This window comes from Vicugna pacos, chromosome 19 (assembly GCF_048564905.1).
Source record: "Vicugna pacos chromosome 19, VicPac4, whole genome shotgun sequence".
NCBI lineage: Eukaryota > Metazoa > Chordata > Mammalia > Artiodactyla > Camelidae > Vicugna > Vicugna pacos.
This window is the reverse complement of record NC_133005.1, coordinates 46,350,837-46,370,235: the sequence shown is the minus strand read 5'-3', so window position 1 is coordinate 46,370,235 and position 19,399 is coordinate 46,350,837. Positions and strand designations below refer to the sequence as shown.

The 19,399-nt window shown below is 62.8% G+C and overlaps 2 protein-coding genes across 7 annotated transcripts; one reads left to right on the top strand and one right to left on the bottom strand.

The window, feature by feature from the left end:
* The first annotated feature begins 89 nt into the window (after positions 1–89).
* PTK6 (protein tyrosine kinase 6) lies at positions 90–8,719 on the top strand. Of its 6 annotated transcripts, XM_072944574.1 has the most exons (9): positions 90–821; positions 2,267–2,320; positions 2,461–2,582; positions 2,835–2,995; positions 3,575–3,728; positions 4,331–4,492; positions 5,525–5,706; positions 6,440–6,593; positions 6,809–8,719. In XM_072944574.1, exons 1-9 carry the CDS (start codon positions 592–594, stop codon positions 6,991–6,993), a joined length of 1,404 nt encoding a protein of 467 aa, XP_072800675.1. In that variant the 5' UTR covers positions 90–591; the 3' UTR covers positions 6,994–8,719. The 6 variants fall into 6 exon arrangements, with proteins under 6 accessions (XP_072800675.1, XP_006209725.2, XP_072800676.1 ...); XM_006209663.4 differs by lacking the exon at positions 2,267–2,320; XM_072944575.1 differs by lacking the exon at positions 4,331–4,492.
* On the bottom strand, positions 8,567–10,188 carry PPDPF (pancreatic progenitor cell differentiation and proliferation factor). The gene is made up of 5 exons (XM_072944580.1): positions 10,033–10,188; positions 9,488–9,566; positions 9,205–9,282; positions 9,020–9,116; positions 8,567–8,944 (listed from the first exon to the last, which is right to left on the bottom strand). Exons 2-5 carry the CDS (start codon positions 9,540–9,542, stop codon positions 8,827–8,829), a joined length of 348 nt encoding a protein of 115 aa, XP_072800681.1. The 5' UTR covers positions 9,543–9,566; positions 10,033–10,188; the 3' UTR covers positions 8,567–8,826.
* Between the last annotated feature and the right edge of the window lie 9,211 nt (positions 10,189–19,399).

The window sequence follows — 19,399 nt, the reverse complement described above, 5'->3', positions numbered from 1 at the left end:
CCTGTCATGGCAGGGTTTCCCTGCTGGGCTCAGGGACTGCGCGGGCTCCGTGGTGAGGAGGAGGCACCTGGCACTTGAAGACCCTTCGGTCGTGGGGAGAGACGCAGTGCCCACCGGGGCTTCCAGCAGCCACTCTGCTGAGAGTTGCCTGATGCTGTGTCCTGGCTCAGTCCCAGCAGCCCTGGGAGGTTTGGGAAGGGAGCGCCCTGGCTCGATCAGCTACCCCACCCTCCCTCCCCTGGTGCTCAGGTCCGGGACACCTGAGTGGCTGCTTGGTGGGCAGGTTCCCCACAGCAGGGAGGCAAGATGAGTGCCCAGACTGATCTGGCCCAGGGGTAGGAGAATGGGGGGCAGCTGCTGGGGCCCTCAGGGAGGAGTCCAGGGTGCTTGGGGAGGCCTGGGGGAGGCCGTCCTGGTGGCACAGGAGTGGCCAGCCCCACCACCTTGTCAGGGAAGTGGGCAGTGGCCCAGTGGGGCGGGCTGGCCTGTCAGCGTCAGCCCTGCCCACACGCTGCTCCTAGCCAGCGGTGTCTGAGCTGGGCCAGTGAAGGCGGCGAGGCCAGGAGGCCCAGTTCTGCTGCTGTACCGGCCATGGGGTCCCAAGGCCAGGCTACCGGGGGGCCCAGGTACGTGGGCCTCTGGGACTTCGAGGCCCGGACAGCCGAGGAGCTGAGCTTCCGGGCAGGGAACCTCTTCCGCGTGGCCAGGAAGGAGGAGGAGTGGTGGTGGGCCGTGCTGCTGGACGCGGCGGGCAGCGCCCTGGCCGAGGGCTACGTGCCCTTCAACTATCTGGCTGAAGAGGAAACAGTGGAGTCTGAGCCGTGAGTGTCCTTGCCGCCCCAGCTGGTCATTCCAGGGTGCCTCTACTCCCTGGGCCCCGCTGCCTCTCATGAGCTCAGGGTAGGGCAGCTGTCAGGACAGAGCTCTGTGCCACGGTGGCCGGGCTTCGGGGTGGACAGGGGCATGGGGCTGACCGGGGTGAGGGGCCCGTGGCTCTGTCCCCCGTGCCCCCATGTGGCTGGACCCACCATCCTGGTCTTGGGATACCTGACTGGGCTCTGCTGCCTGACACCTGGGGACGGGGGCTGCTGAGGCTGCGGCCCCTCCTTGGGCTCCCTCGGGACCACTTCACAGTGCCAGGCGCCAGAGAGGGCGGCCAGCTGACAGTGACGGGACCCGCACAGGGGTCGGAGGCAGAGACTGGGCCTTTTGGGGAGAGGAGTTTGACTCACCTTCCAAACACACGAAACCAGATGGGTGGCCTCGTCAGAGGGAGTGGGAGGGCCATTGCGACACACTTGCATGGGGTGTGGGCTGCAGACACTCCCTGTCCCAGCATGGCTGCCCCAGCACCGGCAAGGTGGCTCCCACAGGCAGCTGCGGGCCTGAGGGGTGCAGCCTGGCATGGGTATGTGCACAACGACCTGAGGTGCTTCTCTGAGCTCTGGGCAGGGAGGGTCCAGAGGAGGGATCCCCAAGACCTGCTGCACGCCCCCATGACCCAGCTCCTCTCCCCATGCACCACTGATTGCCTGCCTGCTGTGTGCAGGGCAGACAGTGGCCACACGCAGGGCACCTCCTCCTGGAAGGAGCCAGCTGCAGACTGGGGCCTCCACAGCAGCAGTGCAGGGGCTGGCGTGGCTGGTGCAAAGGCCCGAGGCCCTGGGAACTCAGCACATTTGAGAAGTGGGAAGGTGGCAGGACAATTGGGAAGAGCAAATAGGGGAGATTCCAGAGGTGCTGGGTCAGCTGGGGGTGGGATGGGACCCCACAGGGCTCTGTGCCAGGCCGTGATCTTCCCTGCAGGGGCTGGCATTCCAGCGGGGCCTGAGGCAGTTGGGGGTGCAGAGGGCAATGGAGCTGGCAGCAGAGGCCGCCTGGGGAACTCCACAGGCCCCACCTTGCCCTCCAGAGTCCAGGGCTTGTCCCCCGCCCCGCACTGGGAGCTGGTGTCTGAGAATGCGTGTGATTGCACGTGTGCGCGTGTGCGCATGTGTGAGCGTGCGGGTGCACGTATGTGTCTCAGACACTCGGTCCCAGTCCCACAGCACTAGAGCACAACATGACTGTGGCCTGGGTGCAGAAGGTGGCCACAGAGTCACAGAGTGACATGACCTAAGTGTGGCTAAAAAGCCACATCCGAGGTTGTGGGGGGTGCTGTACCCACAGGGTGGGGCGGCTCTGTCCCCATAGATGGGACACTGTGCAGGGTGGTGGGAGGGGCCTTCTCCACTGCTGAGTCGCGAGGGCCTTTCCCTGTGTCCAGAACCAGCCACGTGGGACATTTGGGGTTGGTGTCCGGCAAAGAAGGGGACTCGAGGTCAGTGAGTGTCAGGGGGCAGCTGTGGGCCAGGGTTGGGGGCGTGAGGAGGCAGAGGGTCAGTTGGGGGCTGGGACTCCAGGTGGGCAGGGTTGGGGCATGGGTGGGGGTCCTCACTGCTCAGGATCCTCGCCCTGCAGGTGGTTCTTCGGCCGAATCTCTCGCTCGGAAGCCTCGCACCGACTGCAGGCCAAGGGCAATGAGCGGGGGGCCTTCCTGATCAGGGTCAGCGAGAAGCCAGGCGCCGACTACGTCCTCTCGGGTACCCCCTTCCCACCTCGTCCACACTGTAGCGCCCCCGTGCCTGATTTTGGGGCTCTTTGTCCCTAAACCCTTCTTGCATGCAGAGAGCCCAGCCACTCTGGCCTGCCCTGCCCCCGCGCTGCTCCGGGAGCTCCGACCCCCGGGTGGGCGCTTGTCCAGAGGTCCTGGCAGGTTTCTCCCTCCCTGGTTGGGAGAGCTTCCGCCTGCGGCCCCTCCCTGCGCCTGTTCATGAGCGCCCCCCTCCATCCAGTGCGGGACGCACAGGCCGTGCGGCACTACAGGATCTGGCGGCGGGCCGGCCGGCTGCACCTCAACGAGGCCGTGTCCTTCTGCAGCTTGCCGGAGCTCCTGGACCACCACAAGGCCCAAAGCCTGTCCCATGGCCTGCGGCTGACCTCGCCCTGCAGTAAGGTAGGGCCGCCCCACCCCCGCCAGGCCCTGCCGCAGCCCCTGCCCACCTACAGCTCTTCCCTCCTCAGGCGCACAGCCCTCGGGCAGGGGTGGGTCCTGACACCCTGATCAGCGGGGCCCACTCAGGGAGACTCAGCCTAGGGAGCTGTGCTTGGACACCGCTGTGCGTGGCAGCAGGAGGGTGGGCAGGGGACACGCTCTCCTTTGCCTGGTCACTCTCACCCCTAGGCAGGTGAGAGGTCAGCTGTGCTTCTGCCACGTCCTGAGTCTCTCTGGGGGGTGGGAGCCTGGGGACAGGCGACAGGGGCCACGTGCCCCAGCCAGCAGCTGGACAGGAGTTTTGTGTGAGTGGGACTCAGGCCAATGCCACCGGCCCGGAGCAGGTGGTGGGGGTGGTGTTTGTCTACAGGACACAGTAGGGGTCCACCAGGCTGGGGGCAGCCCCTGGCACACACACTGGACACTGGGACGCTCCCAAGCAGAACGTGGCCCTACATCTGAGGGCAGACCAGGGGCTCCCCCTGCTGGGGTCAGAGTGGGGACTCCTGACCCGCCGGCATCCCTGCCGTATCCCTGCAGCACGTGCCTGAGCCCCTGCCCCCCTGCGACGACTGGGAGAGGCCACGAGAGGAGTTCACGCTCTGCCGGAAGCTTGGGGCCGGCTACTTCGGGGAGGTCTTTGAGGGGCTCTGGAAGGACAAGGTCCGAGTGGCCATCAAGGTGATTGCCCGAGGTGAGTGGGCTCCAGGCCGGGCGCCCCTGCCCTGCTCACCAGGGCTGGGGCGGCCTGTCCAGCCCTGGGTCCAGGCGCCCGCAGACTGCACGCTGCCCTGCCTCGTACCACGTGTGGCACCTACCGCTGCGTCTGGGCGGCTTCCTCCTTTCCTGCTTTGACCTAAGTGCGTTTATCTTTGAAGGGAATTTAAAATTCTCCATGTAAATGGAAGGAAAGCCACTAAAATAAGCAGATCACTGGAAGCCTGGATGGGTTCTTCCAAAGTGTCCTGGGACCCCCCCAGAGGCTTAGATTCTCTGCTTCAGGACCAGGGGCCAGGTGCCCGGGAACACACTTGGGGAGCGTCCTGGATCCACCCCTGGCTTGCGCAGGCGTAAACCAAGTCGGGGTGCAGGCGGTGCCTGGGGTGTGGGGTGAGCAGACGGCGGGCACGGCAGACCCTCGTGTGAATGGGGGGGACCGGGCTTGGGAGCCAGGGCGTCTGGGGGAAGGCGCCCACGTTTCCTGAGTGGCTGTGGCGTGCAGGTGGGTGGAGGGAGCAGGGATGGGGACCCACCTTCTCCGAGGGCCATACCCAGCGAGGCCACTCGTCCTCACAGACGACCTCCTGCACCAGCGCACGTTCCGGGCAGAGATCCAGGCCATGAAGAAGCTCCGGCACAAGCACATCCTGGCGCTGTACGCGGTGGCCTCCGTGGGGGACCCCGTGTACATCATCACTGAGCTCATGCCCAAGGGGAGCCTGCTGGGGCTGCTGCGGGGTGAGCGGGTGGGCGCCTGGGCCCCTTTCCTGGGACCAGAATGACACATGCTCGTGGGAGGGAACAGGAAACGTGAGCAGGAAGAGAGAGAACCCCCGACCCCCACCCACACACAGGGCTGCCTGGGAACCTTGGTGCTTCGTCCGCCTTTCCTGTCTGAGAAAGGACTGAAAATAGCTTGTGATAAATGTACCATCTGTCCTTGGAGGAGCTGGAGAAAACACAGTTGAGAACAAAGACAAGAGAAGTCCCTCAGAATTCCTACACCCACAGCGGACTGAGGCCACCTTGGTCAGAGCCTGGCGTGGCCTGCCCACCCCTCCCGCTGCCAGAGCACCCGGGCCCGGTTCTCACCGCGCTTCTCTTCCTGGAAGGCACTGTGCCTCCTTGCGCTGTGTACACACCCACACACATATCTCATCACCTGCATAAGTCCCATTACTTCACTGAACACCAAAACCAGACAATCGCAGCCAATCCGCTGAGGTGCGCTGGGTGCAGATGCGGCCCAGTTCCCAGAGACGTTAAATGGGAGGAAACGGGCACTGTAGGGTGACAGCCAGTGTGCACAGGTGCATGTCCACAGACGTCGTCACGCCCCGGCACGGGGAAGGCTGTCACATCAGCTTGATCATCGCAAACGGCCCCCATTTTAAATGCTCTTCAGATGTGAAACTGACAGTCTGCCCGCCACCACGTGATGTGCTGCGTCCGCTTAGCCAGGCGCCTGTTGACAGTTTTGAGGTTTTCAGTCATGTAAATAATGCTGTGATGAACACCCTCGTCCTTAAAAATGCCTTTGAGTTCCTATTGTTTTAATGTGGATTCCCAGAAGGAAATCCCAGAAGGCATGTTGGACTGTGTTTGGCTCTGACACAGAAGTGCCTTCCAGAAAGATGGCAGGGGGCCCACAGTTCCAATTTTGAATCAGGCCAGCTGCCCTGTGCCCCAGCCCCTCACTGAGGGCAGGAACTTGCAGAGTGGACTCGGCCTGGCCGCACCGCTCACCCTGGCCTCTCGCTGCCTCTGCAGACTCTGACGAGAAGGCCCTGCCGGCCTCGGAGCTGGTGGGCATCACAGCGCAGGTGGCCGAGGGCATGTGTTACCTGGAATCGCAGAATTACATCCACCGGGACCTGGCGGCCAGGAACATCCTCGTGGGGGAAAACAACACCTGCAAAGTTGGGGACTTTGGGCTGGCCAGGCTCATCAAGGTAGGGCTGCGGGAGGGTGGAGAACGGGGGTGTGGGGCGCAGGGCCGCCTCTGGGCAGGGGGCTGGAGACTCCCATGGGCTTCCTGCCCTCAAGGAGCCCGGGTCGGGGGCAACAGGAAGCTGAGGCAGCTGCAACTCTGATGGGTGAGATGACGGGGGCCACGGGGCTCCGGGAGGGCAGTGGAGGCATGAGCCTGGGAGCTGCAGGAGGAGAGGACAGCTGTGCAGGGTGGGGCGCGGCGGGGAGGAGTGGACCACCACTCACTCGCCGCCGGCCACTGTCCAGCTCTGCGCACGTCAGCCTCTCAGGAACCCCAGCAACACAGAAACTGAAGGGATTCCTTCAAGTCGTGATGCCCCAGAGCGCAGCTCCAGCTTCTCGCAAACCACACCCAGCCACTGCAGTTTGCTCCTTGAGCGGCCCCTCAACCCCGCCGTGCCTGCTTGGCTGCTAACCTATGACTCCTCCCAGGGTCTCCTAGCAGCTCACTTTGGGAGAAACTCTGCCCCTTGTCCCGGGTTTTGCAAAAGGGTCCTCTGGGGCGGGGCCTGTTGGCATGGATGGGTGGGGACTTCCTGCTCAGCAGGCATGCGTCCCAGGAGGCCATGACACAGTGTGGGTCACGACTGTACACTTGCCCGCCATGCACTGGGCTCCCCAAGCCTGTCCACGTGGCAGGGGGAGGGCACCGGTGGCCTCCGAGACCTGCGCCCAGCACACATCTGATTGCAGGAGGACATCTACCTCTCCCACGACCACAGCATCCCCTACAAGTGGACTGCCCCTGAGGCGCTCTCCCGAGGGCATTACTCTATCAAGTCCGACGTCTGGTCCTTCGGGGTTCTCCTCCATGAGATATTCAGCAGGGGTCAGACGCCCTACCCAGGTACTGGGTACCCAGTGCTGCCAACTGTGGGCAGGGGGGAGGCGGCCGTCACCCGGACACGGCCCCTGCACCATTCACTGAGCACCCGGATGCCTCCCAGGGTTCGCTGTCCTGAGGGAGGGCCCTGGAGGTGCCAGGGATGCAGAGGGTGAGGGCAGGGCCCCAGGATACTTGCTTCTCTGCCTCCACAGCCCCTCTTGTTCTGCCCCCTGCAGGCATGTCCAACCACGAGGCCTTCCTGAAGGTGGAAGCAGGCTACCGCATGCCCTGCCCCTCCGAGTGCCCACCCACCACATACAAACTGATGCTCTGCTGCTGGCACAGGGACCCCACGCAGAGGCCTGGCTTCAAAGCACTGCGGGAGCAGCTCTCCAGCTGCACCAGGTATGACAACCCATGAGGAAGGGCCTGAGCAACCGCGGATCAAGGATGTGGGCTGACCTTGAGTTACTGAGGATTTGTGCTAAGGCTGCAGCTCCTGAACCAACTGGACACTCCCAGGTAGGGGCCCCGGCAGCACTGGGCCCGCCCTGTCCCGGGGCAGGAGAGCTCACCCAGTGCAGTCTGGGGCTCAGACTACCCCTTCCTCCCACCTACTCCTCAAGACACCAGCTCTGGAAAGTGCCAGGCCCTCTGGAGCCCACGCCTGCTCTGGAACTAAGGGAGGGGACCTGTCCCTGGTCCTGACCCGAAGCCCACTGGCTGTCAGGACAGGACTGAGCCTCCCTGGCTGTGCACGGTGGGGATTTAGGCTTCGGCTGCACTCCCTCTGCCACCTGGCCCTGCCTGACCCCTGAACTTGAGGGGGCATGGACTTTCCAGCACTCTGCATTGACAGGGGCCCTGATGCCTGCTACCTGGTGCGAGGCGGCTGTCCCTGGCCACCTGCCTCAGCAATCAGCAGCTGCCACCAGGGGATGTGGGGGCTTCATCTGGACACTGTGGCCAAAAAGACTGGGTGGGTCTCAGGCTAGCCTTGGAGGTATGCCCCCTCCCCCTGGCTCATCACTGTCTACCAGCCTTTGGACCACAGGGGAGCTCACCCCCCAACCCTGCAGTCTGTCTGGACACACCGAGGGCAGGCAGGACAGAGGGTGCAGCCTTTGGAGGCCACTAGCCATCCAAGTGCCTTGGAATGGACCTGTGCGAATGAGGCAGAGTGCAGATGGGGAGGTCAGAGGATGGGCTCCTTCAAGGGCCTGCTGAGCCCAGCCCATTAACCTCCCACCAAGCCTCCCTCCACTCCCCCCGTCCACCTCTGCTGGACACCACCAGCCAACCACCAGGAGGCCAGCAGAGGATGAGCCACACCTCACCACCATACACAGAGCCCCTGGAATTGGACTTTACCCAGAGCTGGGCTGTCCCTGGTGGCAGGGCCCCTCTAGGGCAGTCCTACACCTCCTACTCCTCAGCCTTAGTTTTGGGTGCCTGGGGCCACGCCCCCAGGGTTGGGGGATCCTGTCGAGAGAGCATCTTTCAAGAGGCTAGAAGAGGTGACCCCTTACCAGAAGGCACCTGGGAAGACGTGGCACATGAACCACCCGACACCAGCTTGAGGACGGCCTCCTCAAGGTCCTTCAAGGGGCACTGGGCCCCTCTAGCTGGGGCTCCTGAATCCAGAGCCAGAGGCCCAGCCCCCAGCATTAGTGGCAGGGACAAGGGGTGCAGTCACAGAGGGCCCTGACCTCAGTGGCTGCCCTGGAGGCCTCCAGTCCAGCTCCTGGGCTGCCTGCTCTCCCCAGCTCCCCAACATAGCAAGGCACCCTACCCCTTCTCAGATGCGAGGCTCCATGCTCACCAGAGCTGCCTCCCCATGTGCACCTGGGCCAGACCTTGGGGGTGGCCGCCTAGGGAGGGGCCCCAGGAAGGCCCAGGGAGCAAGGCCAGTTCCCCACCGCCCAGGAAGTGAGAAGGTTGAGAGTATGGGTGACTTCTCCCACGGCGGGGGGGCACACAGCTCACACACACCATCAGGCTGCCTGGAGTTTATTTTCTACTTGGTGCAAGGCACGGGGTTATTAAGTGTCAGGAAGGCTCTCGTGTGGCTTGGACAGTAAAGAGCGTGGTTCTCTTAACTTCCTTTTTGGCGTTTTGCTGTTTTGATATTAAAGAACCCAACTTTTCTGTTGGCTGTAGCCTGCTTCGTCTCAGGGAGGGGAGGGAAGGGGAGGGGGAGGGCTCTTATGAGCCTAGCGCCTTGGAAGGAAGCCTGGCAGCTGGTGGCAGCCACTCAGGACGGGGGCCTGGAGTTGGTTTTGCCAGGCTGGCTGCCAGGCTGCTGCTTCCCCACGGCTTCCCGAACCAGGTCACAGGTGATCGCGCTGGTGGAAGTCTGGGGCGATTCCGAGCTGGGGGAGAGCGTGTGGTCAGAGGTTGCTTCCACCTGCCCACCCCGTCACTGCCCCCCAGGAAAGTGGACTCACTGCTCTGGGGACTCCAACACTGTGGCCATGAATGGGAGAGTGGACTTCCCGAAAAAGAAGCTAGCCCACCAGTGTCCCAGGTCGGCTTTGGGGAGACCTGAAGGAAGCAAAGTGAAGTCAGGATGCTGCAGCTGGCTCCTTCCAGAGGGCCCCTGGGGACAGACGGGAACAGGACCTCCACTCACCCGGGTGGTGGGGGATGGCTTCCCCAGGGTACTCTGCACTTCCGCAGGAGCTGTTACTGGAAGTGGAGCCCAGGCGGCCTGGAGAGAAGAGGCCCAGTCAGCTCTGCAGGGTACTGAGCCCCTTGCCCACCAGGCCAAATGCTGGCTTTGCTGGCAGCACAGGGCCAGTGCCAGGGATCTTTAGCAGCTCACTCCCCACCCAGATAAGGGTTCTCAAGACACTGGAGCTGCCGCCACGGGCTGGGTGAGACCTGGGGAGGGGGCGAGCAAGGGGCTTACTTACGCCGGTAGTAGTCGTGGGTGGCCACGAGCGAGCCGCTGGAGGGGATGGCTGCCATGATCTTGCTTGGGCTGGTGGAAACCTGCAAAGGCGCCGTCGGGGAACCCCTTTGGTCACCGCTGCCCGTCGAGAGGGACGCTCCCCACCCGGGCTGAGCCGCCCGGTCGGGACGCCAGGCTCAGCCCCGCGGGCTCCGGGGCGGGGCACAAAGGCTGGGTTTGTTTACCCAACCGAGGCGGGGCTCGGGAACTCCCGGCCCGCCCTCTCCGCGCGGGCGGTTCCAACCAGCCCGAACCGGCCGCGCGGGGTAACAAAGGCGCTTTGTGCGCGGGGCCGCAGGCCTGGGGCTCGTGGAAGCGGCCAGCGCGCCCCTAGCTCCGCGTCCCGGGCCCGGCCCGCCGCCCCTGCCCGCCCGCGGCCCCGACCCCGCCCGCCCTTCCGTCCTCTCGGCCGCCGTGCGACCCGCCCCGCCACCGTCGCGCACGGGCCGGCCCGCGCCGCCCATGAGGGCCGCTCGACCCCACCCTCGCGCCGCCCCAGCTCCTCACCTCGGCGGCGACCCCTCGTGGGCCTCGGCGCACGATCACAGGTGGCGGGGACGGGGACGCTAGGCCACGGAGCCCATCTGCAGAAGCGACCGCGAGCTACAGCTCCACGACCCAGACGCGCGGGGCGCGCACGCGCGGACGCGTCTCCTTATACGGCGGCGCCGCAGTCTCGTCACGGGGGGCGGGACGAGCTGGCCCCCAGGCCCCGCCTCGATCCAGGCCCCGCCCAGGACCCCTGCGAGGCCTCGGCTCGGCCCCGCCCCAAGCACCTCCCTGCCCCGCCCCCTTGGCCTGGCTCTCGCCGGCCTGCGCCGGCGGAAGTTCAGTCCTGCGGCGTCGGTCAGACCTGGGCTTCCGAGGCAGCGCCCCCTGGCGTGGCCTGGAGTTGGAGTAGTTCAATGACCCTCGCCCCAGTCCTAGAGCACAGCCTGTCTCCCTCCCACCTCCTGGACCCCCCTTCCCGGGCTCTGGCCATTGCTTTGGGCCCTGGCCCCCAGCTGGTCTAGCCTGCCCCCACCTTTCCAGCTCTGTGGGGGCGGCGAGCAGCTGGACGATGGCCCCTGCGTTTCTGGTCCGTTTCTGCTGCTGTCACAGCCCTGGGCTGAGCCCTTCAGGCCGAGGCCCCGCAGTGCCCCTCTGCTCTGGCCTTCTCCGCTGAGGATGGGGCCCGCCCCTTCTCACCCAAGACAGGTTGGGGGTTTTTGCTTCTGCGTGCTCAGCCCTCCAACCAGACGTGAGCCCCCGCGGGCACACGGTGGTACCCAGAACAGGCTGCATGCCTTGAGCTTTCCAGCCCTTCAGGGACTTCACCGCGGGTGGGAAGCTGCGGAACCCACCACCCATGACCCCTCACAGCCCTGGGGGTTCTGGAACCCACTCCCAGTTCTCAGCTCCAGCCTGCATCCAGCTGCTTGTGGGGCGTGGGGGAGGGAGGGAGAGTGGAAATCAGGGCAGGCAAAGTGGGGCTTATTTCAGTGGATGAGGTAAAGAGCTGCTGTCAGGAGAAGCCTCCAGTAGCTGGAGGTAAGGCCCTCTGGTTTGGGCAACCCCAGAATGTTCCCTGTTGTGCTTGGGCCCTGCCACACCCTGCCTCTTCAGTCAGGAGGAGGATTTCCTTTTCAGTGTGGAAACCAGCTTACCCCCTCCACCGCACAACCTCCTCCAGGCCCCAGCCTCCCTCTGCAGGGGGGGAAGTCTCCCTGCACTCTCCCTGGCTCTTTGTCGCTAGGCCCTGGCTGGGCAGTCTCGGCCCTGGTGGTCGGGAAGGTCTCGGGAGATCTGTGGGGGCTTCAGGGGGGCCACCAGGAAGAGCCCATAATCCTCTTGGCTGGGCTCTATATAACTTCACACCTCAGTCCGACTTTTCACGCAGCAGACGAAAAAACCAAGGCCCCAGGAGGGGAGGGATCTGGGTGCCCCTGGATGTGGCCCTTTATTGGTCTGGGTGGTGGGTCAAGGCTGCTGACTTCTAACTGTGACCTGCCTTGGGCAGCAGCGGGGCTGGGAGGACCCTCAGAGGAGAGCTACCTGGCCTAGGTGAGTTTTGGTCCTCCATCTCTTCCTGGCGTCCCCACGGACTGGACCCTGGCTGGTCACAGGGAAAAGGACAGTTCCAGGGGCTCTCCCTGCCACCTGTCCAGCTGGGCCTTTCGTGGGCCTCCAAGATAACTGTGCTCACGGCGAGAGATGTGGCCCATTCAAGTGAGGCCAGACCTCAGAGGAGAGGCACATGGCCCCCCACTGCTCCCACCTCAACCCCACTTCACAGCCAGAGACCTTCGCTTCCCAGAGTCACCCACAGCCGTGCCCTGGCCGGCTTCCTGCCCCTCCAGGGCATTAGTTCTGGATCATGACTTTACTTAAATTTAAAATCAAGTTTAATTCTTACCACTTGCCATTTGCCCTCCCCTGCCCCCGTACACTCACCAAACCCTGAGCTTGGTAGTGGATGAGATGCACCAGGGCCATGTGGCTGGGTTATTGGCCATTTGGGTTCACGCGAGCTCCAGCCGTCAACTCTACTCGGGGCCTCATAGAGCTGCCCGCTGTGTGGAGTGGCCTCTCCCCTCTGGTCTTAGCTCTCAGCCGGCCCCTGACCACATGCTTGCCTGGGATGGGCAACAGGGCACCCTCCCCTCAGCTGACAAATTGCCTGGTACCCGAGTATCTGCCCCTCATGCCCCCCCCGAGATGCTGGGCATCAGACCCCTCCCCCAGAGAGGGGCAGCCCCCAGTGGGCTTGCAGCATGATTGGGTTCCGTGTTTTGTGGTTCACGAAGGTGATTGGGGTGGTTGGGTACCAGTTGTGCGCCCCAGGCTGAGGACACTGAGGCCAACGGCACCTGCCTTTGTGAGTTCGTGGTGAGGACAGGAGAGCCAGGCAGGGGCACTGAAGGGGGCCTCTGGGTGAAACTGGGCCTGCGTGGACCGTGCACCACACTGTTCACTCAGCCCTCGGGTTGGCAAGGCACCTTCTGTGTATGTGTAGCTCAGCCAGGCATGGGGGTGGCTTGGGGAGTCAGATGGGGGCTCCTTCTGGCAGAGGGGCCAGACCAGAGGGCAGGGCCCCTCCTTGGTGAGCAGGGACAGGAGGCGGGGTGTCAGGCTTAAGCTGAGGGCCAAGCAAGGAGGCGCTGGGACAGGGCCAGCACAGACACTCTGAGACCCAGTGCTCAGAGCTGGGCAAGGGCAGGGCGGCAGGTGTGCTGGACAGGCAGGTAGTCAGGCCTCCTCACTGGGGCCCTGAGGGGTCATTGATAAGGCAGACTGGTCAGTGCAATTGACAGCAGGAGGATGGGACATTCTGGCAAGAATGTTCTAGTCTTGTCTCGCTCTGAAGAACCCTTAGCCACAGGGCTCTACCCCTTCCCTGGACTCCCGTGTCCCCGTGGCTGGCGGCCAGGTGTGTGGGCATCTTGTGGTATGCCCCTTGCTGGTGCCTCCAATAGGACTGGGGTTCCGGGGCCTGGAGCTGGAGAGGCCGGCGTGAGGCGCCTGCCCAGGACCATGGACAGCTCATATTGTCAGGAAGCAAGGTTTGGTGAGGTGTCTGCTCAGAATCCTTGGCCTGGTAGTTGCTCAGGATGGGGCACAGCTCAGGAAATGAGGGCGGGTGCCATTCCTGAGGGCCCGCGGGACGGATGCAGTGTACCCTGGGGGGAGTGGGGAGCAGCAATATGGGAGGTGAGATCCCAGATGGGGTGGGACCCCTGGGGCAGACTTATCCTATGGCAGGGTCTGAACAGAGAGCAGGGACATGGGTCTGCCCTGGAGAACAGGGTCAGCTTAGCACCCCCTGACCAGGGCAGGAGGGCCACCAGGGCTTCTGCTGGGAGGGGCTTGGGACTGGAGAGAGCCCTGGTGCACTGGGCTGTGGGTGTGGGGAGGTTGAAGTCAGGCGCTCTCTGCTGGCAGGGAGCAGAGGAGATGTCTCAGTGGCTCCCTAGGGGTGGGTGAGCTTGTGACACCCTAGTCACTCATGCGGGCCTCACAGCCTGGTGGTCCTGCCCCTGGGGCCTCGGCAGCCTCTCCTCCCACAGGGCTCATGAACAGTGCTGGGCCCCTGGGACGACACTGACGCAGCCACAGCCAGCGCCTGCTCCTCGTGGGACCCAGGCCTTGCCTCCTGGCGCTTCCCTGGGCCTGGCTCAGGCCTGGTCAGCTGGGGAGAAGGGAAGTGCTGGGTGGCTGGGATCCTGACACCCCTCCTCCGTTCTTCAGGAAACCATGGAGCCCTCTCCACCTGCTGCCCCTGCCCTGGGCAGAGCTCACCTCCTGGGTGGACTGGAAGCTTCGGACCCTCGTGAGAGAGACCTGAAGGAGTTCTCAGGCTGTCCTCTCCTCCCCGGGAGCTGACACTTCCTGGGGACAGTTGCTGCCTCTTCCATGCTCAGAGCATGGCACGCCTCAATTCAGTTCTGTTCTCTCCACTCCAGTTCCCCTGGCTCCAGCCGGCAGGGCTCCCCCAGCCTGTTGAGGCCACGTGACACCCCGCGCTGGGCGCGGACGTGTGCTGGGTCCGAGCACTGGGCAGAGCCAGTGAGCCTGTGCTCGGGGCTGAGGGCAAGGCCGGGGTCACCCTGTGGCAGGCCCGGTCAGGGAGCCTGGGTGGGCAGGGCACTCGGCTGTGACCCCCCGTGGCCACTTCCCGTCTGGGACTCCTGCTTGCACAAGTGTCACAAGCTGAGGTCTTGGGAGCAGAGGCTGGGACAGAGGCTGGGATGCAGGATGTGTGTTGGTGACCCACACCTGGGAACGGGCTCAGTCGGGGGACATGTCAGCTCGGGTGCTGGCCCGCCGTCGGGGGTGACCTGCGTGAGGCCCCATGTGGCCCCCTGGGGAAGCAGCCCTGGGCACGGTGGCTCTGTGGCCAAGGCCTGCCCTAAAGGAGCTGGCAGTGGGGCCGTCTGCAGACCATTCCCGGCTGGACACCTTCCCTGAAGGCGCACTGATGAGTGTGTCTCCCACCTTCCCAGGTCACCTTCCAGCTGCCTGCTTGGCCAGCCTGCCCCAGTCCCCCCCACTCTCAGCCTCACCGATGGTGACTTCAATAACAGGCAACCTGAAGAGAGGGTTTTTTAAGTGAACATGTAAAAGCTGTGTGTACTAAGCTAGGAAGGTGGGGGCTCTGCCAGTCCCTCCCCAGAGCTGGGTCAGCGGTCTTGAGGGGGATGGGGGCACATCCTGGTGAGAGTGGGGAAAGGGGTGGGGTTTCGGGGTCTCAGGTTCCCTCTGTCCATCCCCAGCCTGTGTGTGGACCATCTGGGATGACCCCAAGGTGGCCACACACCCGTCTGGCGTCCTCGGAGTTGCTGAGTTGACCTCGGGGACGCTGTCTTGCTGGCTCTCCTAGGAATGGCTCTAGCCCTGGGGGAAGACGGGCTCTGGAGCCCTGAGGCCTGGGCTGGAACCCGCCTGCCCACGCTGGCTGCCCCGCCTAAGGGGGGCTACTTCAGAGTGGGCGGTAACGACAAGGTCTGGCACGGGCTGAGCTCAGGGGAGAGAGGTCAGCCCTTGCCTTCCACCGGCCCCGAAGGGATGGTGGCCCGCGTGCTTGGAGGCTTGTCTGGGGCTCAAGGTGGGCAGGGCTGGGCCCGGGGTCAGGACGTAGCACCTGAGCCTCCAGCTACCTGGGAAGTGGGGACAGGAAAACCCTTGGGAGGGCCAGAGATGTTTCCCATCAGGATGGCACACAGCCCCGCCCTACCTTCGGGTCAGAAGATGCCTCCCTGGGTGACAGCCGCGGCTGGGCCCTCGAGCAGGAGCTGAGCCTCTGTCGGTGATGTCACTGTTCTCAGAAGAAATGAAGCTACTGACTAGTACTTGATGAGAGCTCATCGCGGGGGTCGCTTTGTGCGGCCAGAAGGTTCCTCGGGGAGCCGCAGCTGGCCCCGCCACTCCACAGTTTCCTCGTCTGTGAGACAGGACGCGCGTGACTCGTGGGGCTTGGTGTGGATGCGTAGACCAGGGCCCAGCTCAAAGCAGGCGCTCCGTGGAGGTCAGGTGTGGTCACCAGCTGCAGCGCTGTTCCCACCAGCGGTGACCTCACGGTTTTCCTGCTGGTTTAGTCGAATCTGTGAGAGCCAGGCTTGGACCCACTGCGTCCCCAGTGGCTAAGGGAGATCAGCCCTGAGCAGGAAAAGGTGAGTCGTGTAGTAAGGGATACTACAGATTCCCAGCACGAAGGAGTGAGGAGGTCAAAAAACTCCCTCTCCGAAAAGCAAATAGGAGCCTTGGAGAAACTGTCAGAAACGAGATCTCAGTGCCCTGGAATTCAGCTCAAGGTGTACAGCAAACCACAGAGTGTTCACTCTTCAGAAACACTGAACTTCGGGATAAGAGCTAAATCGCTCGGCATAAAAGCACCAGGAAAACCCCAGGAAGTGGCACTGGAGGGACGAACCCTGACGCTGCGGGGACCCGACGGAGGCTTTAAAGCAGTGCTTGTGGAAATGCACCAGCTGGCAGCCGTGAGCACGCCTGTCAAATGATGGGCAATGAGCTTTGGTAGGCCCACTCACGATGAAAACTCAGCAAGCCAGGAAGGGAAAAGGGTGTCCTCGATCTTGTAAAGAGCGTCAGTGGAGAGCTCACACCAGCCAGCTCCCAGTGAGCAAGGCCACGTGTGCTTGAGGGAGAAAGACAGGCTCCCTCCCGGGGCGGGGCTCTCTCGCTAGGCTTACCCAGCACCCCCCGGAAGCCTTAGGCAGTACGGTGGGGCAAGAGAAAGACACAGGGGGCACATAGATCAAAAGTGAGGAATGAAACTGTGCCTCTTCACAGACAACATGGTGGCCCGTCATCAAGGAACCCACAAAAAGACTAACTGAGCAAATGAGATTAGCAAGATACAAAGTCAGCACACAAAAACCAACCGTGTCCTTACACACTAGTGATTTACAGTGAGAAGCAGAAATTTTAAAAATACCGTTTATAATGGCTACCCTCTGCTATGAAACACTTAAGTATAAACCTTACAAAACATGTCTAGGGTCCGCACGCCGAGAACTAACTGCTAATGAAAGAAATCAAAGAAGGCCTAAGTGAGTGGAAACACAGCAGAACAGACACCCGTTCCCTCCAAACTGACGTCCAGATTTCATACAGTTTTGATAAAAATCTCAGCGAAATTTTTGAAGCCGTAGGTCCTAAACCTGGGGGTTTGCCAGTGTCAGTGGATCATCCCACGCAAGAAAAAAGGTGGGTGCATCAGACTTCATCAAAATTGAAAGCTTTGGTACTATGAATGGCTGTTAAGTAAATAAAAAGACAAGCCACAGACGGGGAGAAAATACTTGCAAAGGACTTGTATCCGGAAGACACAAAGAGCCCTCAAAGCTCAGTGCTGAGAGAATAAACAAGCCACTTAGAATCGGGCTAAGGGTCCGAACGGACGCTTCTCCAGAGGAGGTACACAGATGGCCACACGTGCGGAACGACGCTCAGCATCGTCAGTCTTCAGGGAAATGCAGATCAAACCACAGCGAGACGCCACTTCACACTCACAGACGAACTCTGATCAAAAGCACAGACCAGTCGCGAGTGCCGGTGAGGCTGTGGAGGTGCTGGAGCCCTCCCGCCCGGCCGCCGGGGACGTGAAAAGGTGCAGCCGCTGTGGGAAGCCGTCTGGCAGTTTCTTGAAAGGTCACAGGCACCAAAAGACCCAGGAGTTCTGTTCCTAGATGTCCACCCGGGAAAGACGAAGATACCCAGCGAGAAAGCTCGGACAGGACTGGCGTGGCAGCAGCGTCCCTCCTAGCTAAAAAGAAGAAACAACTCGAATGCCCATCAACTGGAAGGTGGTGACGAGACGGTGGTACAACTGAACGACGACGCGTACGCGGCAGCCCCCACGCTCGGGCCCAGCCAGAGGGGAGAGACCTGCTTGCTTACTTCTTAGGAGCAAAGGCTACAACCCAGAGCAACGCCTACCCCGGGCCCGACCGAAGAAAGTTACAGCTGAGTCCCGCAGAGAGCTTTGCGGGGGCAGAGACTGGAGTCCGAGTGTCACCGAGTCGAGGGCCTGGGAGGCACTTCGAGGTTCCCAGGTCAGCAGCAGCGCATGAGCACAAACAGCCGCTGGGACGCGAAGCAGCGGTCTCCCAAGGAGTCCGGAGGAGTCGGGACCGGGGTCTTCACAGGATGCTCAGTATGCAGCCCCAAATCGTCAGACATGCAAAACAATAGGACAATTTCCTCTTTGTCGAGGAAGAACACCAGCTATCCGTTTCCTCTTGGCTGCAAATTCACCTGTCATTGCCTGCTCTGCGAAAATAGACCTGCTCGCTGTAAAGGAGGAATGCCCACCATGATTTTGTTCGGTGTCACTGACCAGGTATCACAGGGGGATCTTACAGCCAAGAGGCAGTGAATGGCAGACTGGCGTGATGTACATACAGCTGTGTGTGCGGCAAATGGAAATACGCACACAGGTGGGACGCAGGGAGGTTCCGAGCAGCTTTATTGGCTGTAGCCCCAAGCTGGAAGTGGAATGACACCCAGCAGCAAAAATAAACTAACAGCTCCCCAGCGCAGCAGCCTGGGCACAGCCGTCAGCATGATGGCAGGTGAGGGAAACCGCCCAGAGGATACACACCATGCACACTATCCCCGCAGCGCTCAAGCAGGCGGCGCTGTCTGCGCGGCAGGAGCCAAGGTAGCGGTGCTCTCAAGGGCGGGAGGGCGGGGCTGTTTCCCGACTTGGGGGCGGGGCACATTTGTAGGTCTCTAGGTCTGTTCAGGGACAAGCTGGGGCACTGTCCCCCTCAGTCTCCCTCCCATCCTTTGCCCCGCCCGCCATCTCTGGCATCAGCCCATCCCAAGAGGCCCCAGCGTCTGTGGGGCTCCCCAGGCCAGGTTATTCCCAAATGCCCAGTTGAGGGGAGCTCCGTTCAGAGAGGAGAAAACACGGGCTGGGAGATGCTAACGAGCTTCACGTTCCCCTGGGCAACTCCTGCCTGGAGATGCACCCCTTGAACTTGGGGGTGGGGAGGCTGGCTGAGTGCTGAGGCCTCGCCTCCCCCACTCCAGGGCTCCAGGGCGGTGCCAGTGCCAGGGCATCTGGATCCAGCCGCAGGAGGAGCTCGCCTGTCCCTTCTTGGCCCCTGAGGCTGATCCCCGCCCCCCACCCCCACCTCTGGTTGGCCTCCCAGCCTGCAATGGACCAAATGGGGAGCCTGGCCGCTCCTTCCTCTTAGCTCCAGGCTGGAGCCCCTGGCCCTGGGCGCCGGCCCACCAGACCCCCTCTCTGCTCCCTAGAAGCCGGTGGCGGCCTGTGGTTGTGAGCAGGGCTGCACTCAGACGTCTGAGGGCTCCTGTGGGGTGAGGGCCTGGGGAGGAGCCCGCAGGGGCCACCTACTCCTTCAGCACTGCAGGTACAGGTGGCCCCAGCGCGGCTGGGGGTGGGGCAGGCCAGGCAGCCCCTCCCCCTCTCTGAGGAGCTGTGAGCCCCTCTCCAGGCCTCCTTCCCTAGGTGACTCAGGTCGGCCTCATACCCTCCCAGACACTGTGTCTGGGAGGGTGGAGTGTTTGGGAGCCTGGATTGTCCAGTAAGTCACCCCAGCTCCCCATTTCATTTGGCCCAGGGACTGAGCACAGCGCCGGCAGGCTGTGCAGCCTTGACTGGCCTTGGGTCCAGCTAGTGTGCACATGGCCCCGCCCCACCCAGCCCAGCCCCCCTTCTCTGATTAGGGGTCGTGACCTCGCTTTTCTGAGGGCAGCTCTATAGCCAAGAGCTCTTCTTTGCCATGGAGACCACTTAATTTTCTGCCTCAAGGGCAGCTCAGACCCCTGGGCTGGAGAGCTGGGGGCAGGGAACGTGCCTCTGAGGCCATCTGAGGTCCTGCTGCCCAGGCAGGCTGGGAGACTG

Bases quoted from the DNA above. Each gene is read 5' to 3' on its own strand.
- PTK6 (XM_072944574.1), top strand. From the start codon at position 592: ATGGGGTCCCAAGGCCAGGCTACCGGGGGGCCCAGGTACGTGGGCCTC. The intron at 822-2,266 runs GTGAGTGTCCTT...CCCTGTGTCCAG, and splicing joins GAAACAGTGGAGTCTGAGCC to AACCAGCCACGTGGGACATT. The intron at 5,707-6,439 runs GTAGGGCTGCGG...ATCTGATTGCAG, and splicing joins GGCTGGCCAGGCTCATCAAG to GAGGACATCTACCTCTCCCA.
- PPDPF (XM_072944580.1), bottom strand. From the start codon at position 9,542: ATGGCAGCCATCCCCTCCAGCGGCTCGCTCGTGGCCACCCACGACTAC. The intron at 9,283-9,487 runs GTAAGTAAGCCC...TCTTCTCTCCAG, and splicing joins CACCCACGACTACTACCGGC to GCCGCCTGGGCTCCACTTCC. The intron at 8,945-9,019 runs GTGAGTCCACTT...GCTCTCCCCCAG, and splicing joins GTGTTGGAGTCCCCAGAGCA to CTCGGAATCGCCCCAGACTT.